This window comes from Prionailurus bengalensis, chromosome E3 (genome assembly GCF_016509475.1).
Source record: "Prionailurus bengalensis isolate Pbe53 chromosome E3, Fcat_Pben_1.1_paternal_pri, whole genome shotgun sequence".
In the NCBI taxonomy this organism is placed as follows: Eukaryota; Metazoa; Chordata; class Mammalia; order Carnivora; family Felidae; genus Prionailurus; species Prionailurus bengalensis.
In genome coordinates this window covers 18,397,895-18,412,599 of record NC_057357.1, presented here as the reverse complement: position 1 = coordinate 18,412,599, position 14,705 = coordinate 18,397,895, and the positions used below count along the sequence as shown (strand labels likewise).

The 14,705-nt window shown below is 56.3% G+C and overlaps 2 protein-coding genes across 2 annotated transcripts; both read right to left on the bottom strand.

The window, feature by feature from the left end:
- Nucleotides 1-336: 336 nt before the first annotated feature.
- Nucleotides 337-3,603, bottom strand: ZNF768 (zinc finger protein 768). Its single transcript, XM_043560051.1, has 2 exons — nt 2,718-3,603; nt 337-2,427 (listed from the first exon to the last, which is right to left on the bottom strand). The coding sequence occupies exons 1-2, from the start codon at nt 2,803-2,805 to the stop codon at nt 851-853; spliced, it is 1,665 nt and encodes a 554-aa protein (XP_043415986.1). The 5' UTR covers nt 2,806-3,603; the 3' UTR covers nt 337-850.
- A 3,515-nt stretch (nt 3,604-7,118) lies between these two features.
- On the bottom strand, nt 7,119-12,300 carry ZNF764 (zinc finger protein 764). Its single transcript, XM_043560052.1, has 3 exons — nt 11,318-12,300; nt 11,052-11,165; nt 7,119-10,265 (listed from the first exon to the last, which is right to left on the bottom strand). The coding sequence occupies exons 1-3, from the start codon at nt 11,511-11,513 to the stop codon at nt 9,352-9,354; spliced, it is 1,224 nt and encodes a 407-aa protein (XP_043415987.1). The 5' UTR covers nt 11,514-12,300; the 3' UTR covers nt 7,119-9,351.
- Between the last annotated feature and the right edge of the window lie 2,405 nt (nt 12,301-14,705).

Sequence of the window (14,705 nt, the reverse complement as noted above, 5' to 3'; positions counted from 1 at the left end):
GGCTCTAGGCCTGGATATGAGAACAGGGTCTGTTCTCTGGTCCAAGGACAGACCAGACCCTCTGTTTGGTACAAGGGATATCCCACAAAGTTGAAAGCTTTCTCGCACCTCCCACACTGAGTCCCCTCCGTGTGCAGGATTCAAAGCATGAGACATGAACTTGGGAAGATATGGGAAGGTCATGTCTCTGGGGCATCAGATTATAAGATTCTCGTGACACGTGGAACATAAAAGCACTTCCCAAACAAGGCCCTATGGCTTTCACTGTATAGTTGTCACCGAGTGTCTCCCACTGCCCAGGGCACTGTCCATACACACATTTTAAGGACAAGTCTCTTTTACCACATAAAGGTTTTTATTGAACTCAAATTCAGGGGCTCCAAAGCCTGAGGAAGACAAGGGAGGCTGGGGTTTGCACCGAGGCCCAGGCCCCACCCCAGGGTCCCACTCCCCACCCCACTTACCCTCACCCCTTCCTGACTCAACGAGGGTCTCAGTAGCTACCAATCTAAGCTACCCCGCTCTAAGTAACCCTCCCCCCTCCCCCCTCCCTGCCTAGCACTTCGCCAAGCCAGGCACCCACCAAGGGGCATGCTGCTGCCGAGGCCAGATCTCTGCTGACCTCTTTTCTGGATCTCTCCCAGAGCCTCCCACCGCCTGCTTGGCCTCTCTCCAACCCCTCTCCACAGCCCGTTTCCCATAAGTCTCCAGGGCTCGTGACTTCCTCCACCCTGGCCCTCCACTCCTCCAACCTCCTCCAGCTTTTCCACTATTCCTTCTAAAGGTTTCTCTAGCTTCCTGTCCCCTTCTCTTCAGCCCACTGCCTCCCCACCCCCGGAGGGGTCCCAGGTCAGCGGCGGCCAGCTGCGTGGGTCCGCTGGTGGCGGATGAGGTCGGAGCTCTGCGAGAAGGCCTTTCCACAGTCATCGCACTTGTAGGGCCGCTCCCCGCTGTGGACCCGGTGATGCTGCAGCAGCGTGGAAGAGCGGCAGAAGCCCTTGCCGCACACGGCGCACCTGTAGGGCCGCTCGCCCGTGTGGGAGCGCTGGTGCTGAATCAGCGTGGAGGAGCGGTTGAAGGTCTTGCCGCAGTCGGGGCAGCTGTAGGTGCGGCCTGGAAGGTGGGTGCGGGCATGGATGGCCAGCACAGAGCTCTGGCCGAAGCGCTTGCCGCACTCAGGGCACTTGAAGGGCTTCTCACGAGCGTGGCTGCGGGCGTGGGGGATAAGTGCCGAGCGCTGCGAGAAGCTCTTGCCACAGATGCCACAGCTGAAGGGCCTTTGCCCGGTGTGCACCCTCTGGTGACTGCGCAGGGAAGAGTTCTGGCTGTAGCACTTGCCGCACTCGGGGCAGCTGTAGGGCCGCTCGTGGCTGTGGGTGCGCTGGTGCCGCAGGAGGTAGGAGCTGTCACCGAAGGCCTTGCCACAGTGCGGGCACTTGTAGGGCTTCTGACCAGAGTGGGTGCGCTGGTGGCGAAGCAGGTAAGAGCTGTCAGCGAAGGCCTTGCCGCAACGGGGACACTTGTAGGGCCGCTCGCCCGTGTGGGTGCGCTGGTGTTTGATGAGGTCAGAGCTCTGGGAGAAGGCCTTGCTACAGACCTCACATTTATAGGGCTTCTCACCCGTATGGATGCGCTGGTGCTGGATGAGGGTGGAGCCCCGCCCAAAGCTCTTCCCACAGATACCACAGATGTTAGGCCGAGGGCCCTGCCCACCCCTGGCCCGGCCACCCCGCCGGCCTGGCCCCCGAAGGGTCCCGGTTAGGCCCAGGGGATTCTGGAGCATCTCAAACTGGGGTGTAGCCAGTAGGGCCCCTGTGGGCATCTCAAAAGGTGGCCCTAGGGGCAGGGCCCCTGTGGGCTGCTCCCCAAACCCCTGGGTGAAGGAGTCCAAGGGATGGACTCCCAAGGGGATGCTCAAGGGATTCTTTTCCTCCGGATTCAGAAGCATCTCTGCACCTTCCTGAAATTTGGAACTTTGAGCTTCAAATTCAGGGCTTTGGGTTTTGAACTCAGGATTCTGGGGCTCATATCCTGGGCTCTGGGGTGCATATCCAGGACTCTGGGGTTCATATCCAGGGCTCTTGGGTTCATACCCAGGGCTCCGGGGTTCATATCCAGGGCTCTTGGGTTCATACCCAGGGCTTTGGGGCTCATACCTAGGGCTTTGGGGCTCAAACTCAGGGCTCTGAGAATCTGATTCAGGGCTTCTGGGTGCAAATTCAGGGCTTGGGGGCACACACCCAGGGCTTCGGGACTCAAAACCTGGGCTTTCAGGCTCAAACCTGGGGCTTTGGGGCTCAAACTCGGGGCTCTGGGGCTCAAACCCAGGGCTCTGGGGCTCAAGCCCAAAGGGTATCTCTTCGACCTCATAGTCCCCAGTGCCTTCTTGCTGAGACATTTCTTCTTCCTCATTCTCACTCACGTTGCCTGCAGGATCAGAGAATTACAGAAAACCCATATTGCGTGGGGCCTGGAAGGTCATTTGGTCCCAACACTAGTTGTCACAAACCTCTCCCTCCTCCTCCAGCAGGGTCGCTGGCCCTTGAGCAAGTGCTGAAATTCCCACCTCCCCCTTAGCCGACCCAGGACATCCAGTCCCCGCCCCCGCCTCCTCCAAGTCCCAAGTGTCCAAGCCACGGCTCTCTACCCCTCCCACGGCCCACAGCCCCCTCTCCCGCTCCCAGGCACGCTCCCCGGAGAGGCGTTCCCTCCCTCACCTTTGAGGGACCCTTCAGGGCTCCCCAGTTCATCAGGACTTTGCACATCCCCGGGCTCGAGGCCCCACGGCGACGCCTCCCGTTCCATCCCCGCCGGCTCCCAGTGCTGCGGCGGCGGCGATGGCGGACGATCCTGCGACCAGGCCTGAGTGCCCTGAGACCCGGGCCCTCGCCGCCCGCCTGTTCAGCGCCGCCCAGGGGACCCGGCTGCCCAGCCCGGGCCCCTGAGGCCGGACGTCTTGACCCTGGGCCTCTCCGGCCGGCCGGGCCCCTCCCCTACCCGCGGCCCCGCCCCCACCCACAAGGTCTCGCCTTGCCCTGGGGCCCTCAAAGGCCCCCGTGCGTCGTGGCCTCGGAGATGAGGGTCTTCACGACTCGCCCTGCCGCCCCCGAACGTCGCTCCCCGCCCGCGACCCCGCCGTCTGGCCCCCCAGCCCGGGCTGGGCTGCGGCTGTCCGACCCCCTCCCCCTCCCGCACAGGAAGTGTCCGTCCGCGGCCAGTTTCCCCCGCTGGCTAGCGCCACGGCCTCTCTAGGAGCGGCTGGAGGTGGAAACTCGTTGGCATTAACCCTGGGCTGGATGGCCCCGTGGTTGAGGTGGGGGATGACGGGGCGCCCTGGAGCCGGCGGGAAAGGCTGGGGCACTTTGTGTGCTGTGCCCTAGGTCTCCGTCCATCCAGGAGCCTATCTATCCGTCTCCAGAGCCCTGCGTCCGTCAGTGCCTGTGGCCAAGGGCGAGGCGACAAGCGAGACCAAGGTCAGCGAGAAGGAGCGACGCTTCCCGGCGCCAGCGGGGGCGGTGTCTAGCTCCCCTCCCCTCTCGGGCCTTAGGGTCAGCTCCGGCCGCGCCTCGGGAACCTTGGACGGACTCCCCGTCTAGTGCTCCTGAGTCTGGGACCTCCCTCCCACCCCCAACCCGAACTCTACTTCTCCACATCGGCGCGCCCACCCCGACTCCTCCTGGCCCCCTCCCCTCTCGGTTCCTCCTAATCTCCACCCTACCCCCTCCGGGAGGGCTAGGATCGTTGCCAGGGAAACAGCCCCGCCTCCGGCTTCCAGAGACACGGCCTCTACCTCCCAGGGACTACAGCGATTGGCCGGTAGAGCTCGATCGTCCCGCCTCCTCCCTCTACACCAACTGCTAGGCACTCATGGTCGCCAGGGAACGCGAGGCACTTTTCTGATTGGGTGGAGGGGGCGCAGGCTGGCTCCACCTACCCCCGCGGCCAGAAGCGCCAGCGGGCTGAGTGGGAGGCGCTTGGCGTCTGCCTTAGAGTCGGGCGTATGCTTTCAGAACTTTTCCCGCCCCTATTTACCTTTCATTCTGTCTCGCCTTTTTGAAGAAAGCCAGGGACCTGGAGACACACAACCTTCCTACCCCGGTCTCCCGCTTACTTCCTTTCCCAGCACTTTCCTTTCTCCCACACGTTTCTGGTGCTGAAAGGGCCAGTTGGCGGATCCTCCCGCAGAAAGGAGGCGGCTTTCTTTTCTATCACCTGCTTCTCCCTTCCACCTTCCCTGAAGTGGGATCCTTAGTCCCTAGTTCCTGGATTTTCTCACAGGGAGACAGGGATCCTCTGGGAGTTACTTCCACGTGAGGGTGATGGAGTTCAGGAGGAGAGAACCATCTGGCCTTTAAGGGAGCTAAGAACTCTCCAGTCCTGTCTGACTCGGGATAGAAGCTTGTAGAGGAAGGGAACCTGAGGAACACCAGAACTTCAGAACCAGAGTTCTGAATCAAGGAAAAAGTGACTCTGGAAAGACAACTTCATAGGATCCAATGCTTGTCCCTTTTTTTTTTTTCTCTCACCCTTGCTGCTGAAACTATTTTGGTAGTGTTCTTGACAGTTGATGAGCCAAATTCTCCCTGTATGCGTGATCAGGAGCCATGATTGTGTTTTCTTGTTGCCTTCTCAGACAAATGAAGGGAAGAAAGTGGTTAGGAGGAAAGATGGCATCTTCTATTCTCCTGAAAGAGATGAGAACAAGAATCTGGAGAATTCCAAGCGGTAAAAGCCTAGAGAAAGCAGGCTTACAAGTAGAATCACAATTATCTTCCTAGAAATAAAGCAGGAGTAGTTTCCCCTCCAGAGGAACAGCTTCCACCTCCACACCTATCCTAAAGCCTTTGGCAAGGATGGCTCACGCCGCCCAGCACTAGATGGTCCACGTGGGCAGAATACACTACTCACGCACTCACACAAATGAGAACAAGTCTCCTTCATTAGACGCTTTTTCTCTGACCGCCAAGCTGCTTACCCACCAGAAAATTTACACAGGAGAGCAGCTGTTCCCTGCAAAGTGTGTGGCGAGGCCTCCAGCCACAGCTCTGAAGTGGTCCCATCGCCTATACTCTCCACAAGCCCCACGTGTAGCAGGAGTCAGGCCAGGGCTTCAGGCTCCTCTGGCACCAGCATTTCCCCATGGAAATTCAGTCTTACTAGTGCCTAGAGTGAAAGAGTGGCTGACTTCCCGGTAGGCTCCTCCAGTACCAGTCCTACCCACGCAATGGACCTTTGAGAAGCAACCAGCCATAGCAGTGAGAGGCTCTAAGCACAGGGAATCCTCTGATGCAGGTTCCAACTTGACCCAGCACCAACTAATCCAAGGCAGGAGTCCACAGACCTTATTCTATCACTGTGCCCTGGTGAGGAAGAGCTGTGTGTGTGTCCTGAATTGGGGGGGGGGGGGGGGGGGGGGCACCTTGTCCACAGCATCATCCCTGGTGTGCAGCAGCACTGGGGCAGAGCTACTGACTGTGCGGCCAAGGCTTATGATCCAGCCAACTTGGCCAACACCCGAGCAAAGTTTCTCAGTGTGAGGGGGCTTCTGCGTGAACTGTCATTTCCCTGCATGCAACAGACAAGCCCTCTAAGAGGCCTTCTGTCAGATGCTACAAGAGATGCCCCTGTATTTTCAAGATTTCAGGTCCCCAGGAAAAGCTCAGCCATGGCACAGGCCCCTTTGGGACAAACAAAGAAAATGGGAGTCTTTGTATATGGCTAGGTCATCCTCTGACCTGACACATTTTGCAAAATTAAGAGCAGCTAGAAAGTAATGTTTTGCTCAGCACATCATTACCAGGCATAAGATTCCATCCCAGGAGATTCTGATTCAATAGGCCAGAGACTGGGGCGCCTGGGTGGCTCAGTCGGTTAAGCGTCCGACTTCAGCTCAGGTCACAATCTCGCGGTCCGTGAGTTCAAGCCCCGCGTCGGGCTCTGGGCTGATGGCTCGGAGCCTGGAGCCTGCTTCCGATTCTGTGTCTCCCTCTCTCTCTGCCCCTCCCCCGTTCATGCTCTGTTTCTCTCTGTCTCAAAAATAAACGTCAATAGGCCAGAGACAGAACCCAGGAAGCTAGCTACATTTTAAAGTTACTGCATGGGATTCTGTGGCAGAAAGGCCTTATTTTGAAAAAATTCTGGCATAGAGGCACCTGGATGGCTAAGTTAAGCGTCCGACTTCGGCTCAGGTCATGATCTCACAGTTCACAAATTCAAGCCCTGTGTTAGACTGTGTGCTGATAGCTCAGAGCCTGCAGCCTGCTTTGGATTCTGTCTCCCCACCTCTTTACCCTCCCCCACTCGCACTCCCATCTCTCTCAAAAAATAAATAAACATTAAAAAAAAAAAAAAAAACTGCCCTAGAGCAGGTTTTTGCTTCTTTGGCTTGTAAACATCTTTGCACATCCGGTTCCTAGAAAGATGCACAAAAACATTCAAAACTGTTTAGGGGTCTTTAAAAGCTCAAGTCAATACTTGTCCTTATTTTACATGCCTTGGACAAGCTAGGAATGGGTCACGTGGTCATGACCTCGACCTTTCACTCTAGCTACGTGGATGGGGCTCATTTTGTCCAGTGCAGACAAGCGTTTCTCCTGATGCACCAGGAAGCCCTAGGAAAACTGTCTTCCTGGCTTAAATTGTTCAGGCTCTGAGCCTCAAAGACCTGTGGTAGCAGAGAGAAAAGGGAGCTCCATCCCTGGTGGCGGTATCCATGCTAAGAAATGAGGAGCTGAGAACAGAGTGAAGCTGAGCCATAAGTTATTTCATTACACTAAAAAATTGATTAGGAGCGCCTGGGTGGCTCAGTTGGTTAGACAGCCGACTTCAGCTCAGGTCATGATCTCGCGGTCCGTGAGTTCGAGCCCCGCATCAGGCTCTGTGCTGACAGCCCCGAGCCTGGAGCCTGCTTTAAATTCTGTGTCTCCCTCTCTCTCTGCTCCTCCCCTGCTTGTGCTGTCTCTCTCTGTCTCTCAAAAATAAATAAATGTTTTTAAAAAAAATTTTTTTAATTAGATTAAATGGTGGAACGTTGGGTCACAAAGGCAGGAAGCAGAGGAGCTGGGTCTGGTTTTGGGCCCCTAAGCAAGCCTTGCAAACTTCAAAGCACTCAGAGAAAGTAGCAATTATGGTACCTTTAATTGGTAAGCTGCGGGCAGGGTCCAGATCTGGCTTTGAAGCTGAGCTGACAACTGGTGTTGCAGGCTGGGCTTTCCCCAGGCAGTGCTGAGGGTTTAGGCAAGGGAAGGGTTGTACACTGGCTTCTCTAGGGAATTAAAAGCTGATACAAATGTAGCTCCTGTTGCCAAGGTGCTCTTTTCACTTCACGTCCCCCTTGTGACGAGGTGGCGCATGAGCCAATCCTCCCAGTAAAACTTAGGGTAAGTCAGGTCTTGGTGGGGTCCGATTTGAAGATTAAGTTGGAATCAAGTCGGTTGATTACTTCACCTGAACAGTGTCTTTTCACCAAATTTTCTACCTCTTCCTTTACAACAAATCTGGTTTCTTCCTAACGTAGGCCAGACACGACTGGGGCTGAGTTGGGTGAAGAGAGCAAGTGCATACAGGCTAGCAGAAGACACAAGACCCTGGTATTACTCCTTGAGGTGAAGGTGAAGGGTCATCCTGGCCAGAGGCAGGTCCGCTCCTGGCTGGCTGCTTCATCACCTGGGCAAGGCTGGACTTGACCACAGAGGAACTGGTAGTAGATGGATAATGGAGTCACAGGTGATACAGCTTGGGAACAAAGATGAGCACGGGTCCCTAGGCTGCTAATCCCACATGTTCCTGGCCTGACCCCTTTGTTCATGATGGGCAGTACTTAAAAAGGAGAAGAGGCAAGCTTTGCTTCTGTTTGCCCTGGAACTCTCATCTTGGGCTGGTTTCTCTCTTGCCTTGCTCTGCTATGTGTGTTTTGTCAGTCGTCTTGTGCCTGGGCTTCACCGATACTGGGTTCCTCTGTCCCTAGTCGAGGTCATTGCTTGGGAGCCATTATAGGGAGTGAGCAGATGCCTCCAGAACCTTGGCTGAGACACTGGCAAGGAACTCAGGAGTGCTGTGGTCAAGACAGCTGTAGACCAAGAACCCTGGAATATCACTCTGTATGTGACCTTGGACAGGTTGTTTGGCCTCCCCCAGTCTCAGAGTCCCCAGATGAAAAAAGGATGGAAAAGCCAAGATCCCTTCCAGTTCAAAAAGATGACGAGGCCCTCCTCACTGGCTCGAGGGTGGCTTAAAGCCTGAGCAAAAGCGCTCTCCCGGGGTGGCCCGAGAAAGACTGGAGGGCACATTCAGAGCCTTCCTCTTCAAACACAGGAACTGCCGGTCAGCTGAGAGTCATACCGTGGCCTGACAGAGATACCACTCGGTCTGGGGCAAAATATACAATCCTGACAGCCTCTTCCTGACTGGACTGTCCTTCCCAAGCAAGATGGTTCCTTCCTCGGGTGGTTATGAGGACAAAATGAGTTGATGGACAAGACAGTACTTTGTAAATCAGAGAATGTGATACAGCAAACATCTGAAATAAAGCCTGCTTTCACTTCTCTCCTGCCACCCTTTCACATACATGCTACCTGAATCCCTGATTCAGGAGAACATGAATGCTGTGCACCGGTTTGCAAACTCAAATGACTAGAGGGAACCAAGAGGTCATGTAAAATGAGGGGGAAATGCCAGATAAGAGGGCCTGCTTTACCCAGGGACATGGACAAGTAATGACAAGTGCCAGCTGATGCTAGTCAGGAGGTGACACGGAGCGGTGGGCGTGCTGGACAGCTGCTCCTAGGCTCCTGCCAATTGAGGTTTCGTGGGAGCGCAGGTCAAGTTGCCAAATCTTTGGATGTTTCAAAAGAGCCCAGAAACCTGAATTTTTGCGTGCAACATCCTTTTAAATCTTAACCAAGAATTTGGGACACTTGAAAATGCCGGTTGGGCCAAAAGTAATGTTTTAAATGTTGCTGCGAGCCAGATTCAGTACACGGCCATCAGTTTTTAAGCCCTGCAGTAAAAAGACAACGGGTAGAATAAAGTTCTCTTCTACCTCAATCCTCTTGACACATCTAGGCTGAGAAACGGGCCTTTTCTTCCCCCACAGTGGATGTCTTGTGGAAGTGCTTAGCTCAGACCTAACTCAGCAAAGGGGGCTTCTAGAATCTGGGAGCAAGGTGTCAACAGATCAAGCTTGTGAAGGCCTAAGATAAGATGGTCCTCGTCCCCCAGGTCCACCTCTTGTCCAGAATTCTGTGACCTCCCTGGAGCTGCCACAGAGGTTCAAGCCCCTGAGCTAAGCCTGGGCCTCAGGCAATGCCTAGACCTTCACCCTTTGCCTTGCCATCTTACAGACCATCACCATCACCCACACTCCTGGAATATTTCCGGGTAGTGCTGGAAGCCCACAGGTGGGTCCAGCTCCCCTTGGCCAGGGGCCAAGGGCACAGGCAACCCGCCGGCACTCCGGCCCCTGTGCCCTCCAGCACCAGGCCTATGGACCCACTGGTGCTTGGCCATGGCTGACTTCTGACCAAAGCACCTGCCACACTGAGGACAGGGGTAGGGGCGTTCACCACTGTGGGTACGCCGATGGGCTGCCATTTCGGAGCTCTGTCGGAAGCAGCGCCCACAGTCTGGGCACGGGTAGGGCTTTTCGCCCGTATGGGTGCGCACGTGGCGCCGAAGGTCTGACGCGTGGGCAAAGGCACGGCCACAGTCCGCGCAGGGGAAGGGAGTCTCGCCACTGTGGACCCGCTGGTGCTGGTAGAGGGCAGAGCTCTGGCTAAAGCAGCGGCCGCAGTCGGCACAGCGGTAGGGCTTCTCGCCTGTGTGGACCCGAAGGTGAGTGGTGAGGGCAGAGCGCTGGGTGAAGGCCCGGCCACAGTCCAGGCAGCGGTGGGGCCGCTCCCCACGGTGGATGGCCCGGTGCTTGCTCAGAGAGGAGGCCTGGCTAAAGCCCTTGCCGCAGTCAGGGCAGCAGAAGGGCTTCTCACCCGTGTGGGTGTACAGGTGCTCCACCAGGGTAGAGCGCCAGGCGAAACTCTTCCCACACATGTAGCAGCCATGACGCTGGTCTGCCCTCGGGACAGGGGGATGGGCACAGAGTGGGGGGCGACCCCGGCGAGGTGCCTTGGATGGCTGCTCCAAGCCATAAGGGAGCCCAGCAGAAGGGTATTTCAGAGTCGTCAGCCCAGCAGGCCGAGCTTCCGCAGAGAGGATCTTCTCTAGTGCCTCAGTCCCTTCTCTTTGTCCTTTCTCTTCCTTGTTTCTGGAATCTGCCGGGAGGTAAGGGGAGAGAGAGCTCAGACTCTGGCTTGTCCTGGTCCTTAAAGCCAAACCCCAAATGGTGACAGAGAAGCCTCTTAGATACAGAGCCACCTTCTGGACCCACCGCTGCTGCCTCTGGGACTCGGCTCAGTACAGGCGGGGAAGCTCAGAGTGACACCTTTTCCTGAGCTGCAGAGGACAGAAAAGACGCAGAGACAAGAAAGGAAGGAACAGGGCACCGTACATTCTACCTCAGAGTTAGGGAAATGGGGGAGGGGAGGACATTTTTGCTGGATCACGGAGGAGGAGTGGATGTTTAAGGATGCTGTCCAGGCAGCAGGAACAGTACAAGAGAGGGATGAATGCGGCTGGCACTGACAAGTACACAGGGACAGGATACGGTGCAAGGATGAACTGGAGAAAGAAAACAGTGGAACCCAGAGAATGGAGATGCCACAAAAATATAACCAAAAGAAAGAAAACTGAAACAAAAGGCGGCAGACAAGCTAGAGGGTAGGAAAATGGCAGGAGGGATGATATGAAGCTCAAAAGAGCTTAGGGACCAACAAGTGGTGAGGGGCACAGATTCGCTGGAGAGGCAGGTAGGCAGGGTCCTGCAGCCCAGCAGGACTGGGCTGAACCCGGCAGCTAGGCAGAGGCCGGCATGGTAACCTCAGCTGGGAAAGCAATTCAGGGAAGAAAATGAGGAGCAGGGTAGGTGTTGGCACAGGGGAGCAGGATGGGTCAGGCCCAGAGGAGGTCCCAGGAGACGCACGCAGAATCCAATACTTCACCTGTGTCTGCTGCCGTCAGACACTGTCCCACCTCCGGATCCCGGGCATCCGGGCCCCACAGGTCGGCCTCTTCCTCCACCCAGGAGATGAGGGCTGGCTTGGCGCCTCGGAACCCTGGGGGAGGAGAACGCAAACCCCACGCTGCCGGGAGGCCCTCCCCCTGCGGTCCCGACTTCCCAGACCTAGGGCCTCCCACTGCCGGAGCCGGCCCGGAGGCCGGGCGGGGTGGGCGGGGAGGTGGCCCAGGCGAGCAGGCGGGGCCTCACCGAGCGCGCCCAGGTGGCCGTAGGTCTCCCGCATCACGTCCCGGTACAGGGCCCGCTGCGCGGGCCGCAGACACCCCCACTCCTCCGGGGAGAAGTACACGGCCACGTCCGCGAAGCACACGGCGCCCGGCCTCCTCCGCTCGCGCCCGGCCGCGTCCGGTTTCCCCACGGGGAGCGGGGCCGGAGGCGGCGCCATGGAAAGTGCCGGGCCGGGGTCCGGGGAGCCTCCCGCGCCAGAAGCAGCCTCCGGGCCGGGGTGCGGGCCGGAAGGCCGGGAGCGCGGCAGCCGGCCCCTCGAGGGCCCACCCCGCTGGCCAACGACCAAGAGCTGCCAGCCGAAGGGACACAGACCCTCGGAAAGAAATGGCGGCAACGCGCCGCGCGAACGTTGCTCCTACGCAACCGTGCCCAGATGACGCCTCCCCCGGGGTCTCCAGGTGGCTTTGTCCTCGAGCCCTCAGCCAAAATGGCCGCGACGGCTACAAATGCCGGTGAGGGCGGCCCGCTCCGCCCTGCCCACGGAGGGGCGGCGGGCCACCACTGCCCCGCATCGGTTCCCGCACCCGTCGCGCCGGGAGGCGCAGTCTCAGCCCCGCTAGGGTTTGCAGAAGGCACGGGCGCGGCGGGAGGTCCGGCCTGACCCCGCCCGCTCTGCCTTTGTGAATTCCACGTTCCTAAATGGGTTTCCACCCGTCATTGGGTGACAGCAGCCTTTTCCGAATGTTGAAAGGAGAAAAATGTAGTGGGTAAAAGAGAACCTTCTCTACTGGACCCTTGTTCGAGCCTGATGTTCTGGGAGCTTCTATTTCAGGAGATGGTGGGGGCAGCTGGGGGAGAGTAGGGTAGGGTCTGTAAAAGGTCAGAAGGACCCACTTTCTGCAAGCTTACTCTCCCCCACTTGCCCTGCAGGAGGCTTCTCGAACGTCTGTTTACCTCTAGCTCGAGCCTGGCTCATAAGCTCCTGATCACAGAGCCTCCTGCCGCCCTTGCCCTGCGTGAATGTCCCACTAACTAGCACCTTGGACTAGTCACGGCTGCAACTGAACTCATACCTTTGGTCCTCCAGCCTGCTCCTCTTGGGGTCTTTATCACAGCAAACGGCACCAACTCTCTCCATCATTTCTACCTTGAACCCCCCTCCCTCCACACATTTAATTGACAGTTTACTCTGTGTCCCTACTTGCCTTCATAAATACCCTTCCCTAAGAAGACTTGATCATTTTCCTTTGGTCAGCTAAATCACAGCATTTCACACACCTCATGGAAATGCACTTCCCTTCAGTAGGTCTGGGGTCTAGTCTGGAGCTTTTCTCTGCTTGCCTCCTTCCAGAGGCCTCCCTGAGCCTTGCGCCCAACACCTTGTATCTGGTGGACACGTCTCCCCACATCGGAGGAGCTGGGCAAGTAGAGTTGATCACAGCAGAAAAAGGGAAAAGGAAAAGACAAAAAGCCTGGAAGAGGTAAGCATGCAGATTTGCCCAGGGACTTGACTGAGCCGTAGTTCCTCCTAGCCTCTCACACCACTGAAGGACATAAGAAAAAAAACAGATTTCCATAAGACTAATGGTGTTTTCTCATCTGTCAGTGCCCACTCCTCATGGTGGTGCCTCTCACACACAGGCCTAGAAGAGCTCTGGGAGTGCTGAAAACCCACAGAGGGGTCTGGATGCTCCTGAGGAAGAACCCAGGGCAGGATTCACACCCATGTCAGCCCCTGAGGGCCATGGCACCAGGCCGGGGTCTCCTGGTGGTTCTCTGACTAAAGTACCTCCCACACTGGAGACAGGAATAAAACAAATTGCCTGTGTGAGTCAGCAGGGAGCATGAAAGGTACTAGTTATGGCAGGAGTGGCCACACTAGCTGCAGGCACAGGGTCCCTCTCCAGGTGAAAGGTCATGGCAAATCATGCCTGCACTTGGTGCAGGGTGCTGTGTGAGTAGCAGACACTGAGGCTGGGTGTAGAGTTGGGGCTTGGGAAAGGCCTGGCTACATACAGGCACCCTTGGCCACAGGCTCAGACGCCAAGCTAGTGTCTCTCCACCCCAGGGGCTCATGACATCTCCCAAATAGACTCCTTCTGCTGGCCCCTTCCAAATGTATCATTTTTCTGAGTGGCTGTTGTGAAACACAGTAGATTCAAACTCTACTCAACCTTCACAACTGCAGATGAGTACCTAGCCCCTGGAAGCACCCACCTAGACTGTGTTGGTCACAATCGAAGGGGTCACAAGTCAGGGCCATTTCTACTTTGAAACCAACCCAAAGAGATACCCTCATCCAGAGGAGCAGCTGTTACAAGGTACAGGCACCTGGGGACAAAAAGGTGAACGGCCTCCATCCAAAGCTTTAATTCATACACTGCTACTGTAAAAGTTTGGATGATTCATGCTGTGACCTGGCCATGGGACCACTGGATGCCACAGTCAGTTGAGAAAGAGAAGGTCAAGACTCCAGTCTCCAGTGGGTAATCATAAATTCAGGTCAGCAAAAAGTAGTAAGGAACACGTAGATGGTGTTTCTTGTTCAACAAAACATTTTCCCTTCCAGCTGGAACTGAGACATTACCCCCACCTCTCATCCTTCTTTCTCTCTGGCATCCTCTTGGGGATCCTGAGCATCTAAACCCCACAGCTGGGCCTCCTGCTCCCCCCAGCAGATGAGGACTGGTTTGGAGTCTGGGAGTCCTGGGGAAGAACCCAAAGCACTCAAGAAACAACTCATTATTTAAAGAAAACATATTGGGCATCTCTTGTGTGGCAGGCATTGTTCTAGATGTTCTGGGTGTTGGAGACATTGGTGAACCAAGATAAGATTCTTGCTCTAAGTTTACACTAAGCTCTACATTTACACTAAGGGAGAGAGATGTCACCTATTAGCTATGGGGGCGCAGTAGGGAGACCTTCAGGCAGAGCTATAGAGCTAAACAGCTGCAGTTGAGTCTTCCTGCATGAGACAGAAGGGCTCACAAAAGATGTTGCATTAGGGTCATCTAGTTAGATGTCTGTCCTCCAAAACACAGATTCCATGTAGTTGGAACCCATGGGATCATTCGCCTGTAGGGAGAGATTGGGTTTGAATTGGAAGAGGAGATTAGCATGCCACGAGCTTTCACGCTATGGTACACAGGTTCTGAACTTTTTGCGTAAGTCCTGGGGAGCCACTGGAGGTGTCGGGCAGAAGAGGATCAATTATAAGTTTCAGTTAGGCCGATCTGGCGGGGATCACGGGAAACGAACCCAACCTAGGGGAGAAGTGGGGGCGAGTCTGGCACCCAGACTTACGCATCTCACCCGCCCCCTTCCCTTGAGATGCGGGACGACCAGACCTCACGGAGCACACCCAAGTAGGTGTAGGTCTCCCGCATTACGTTCCGGCACACGGCCGTCG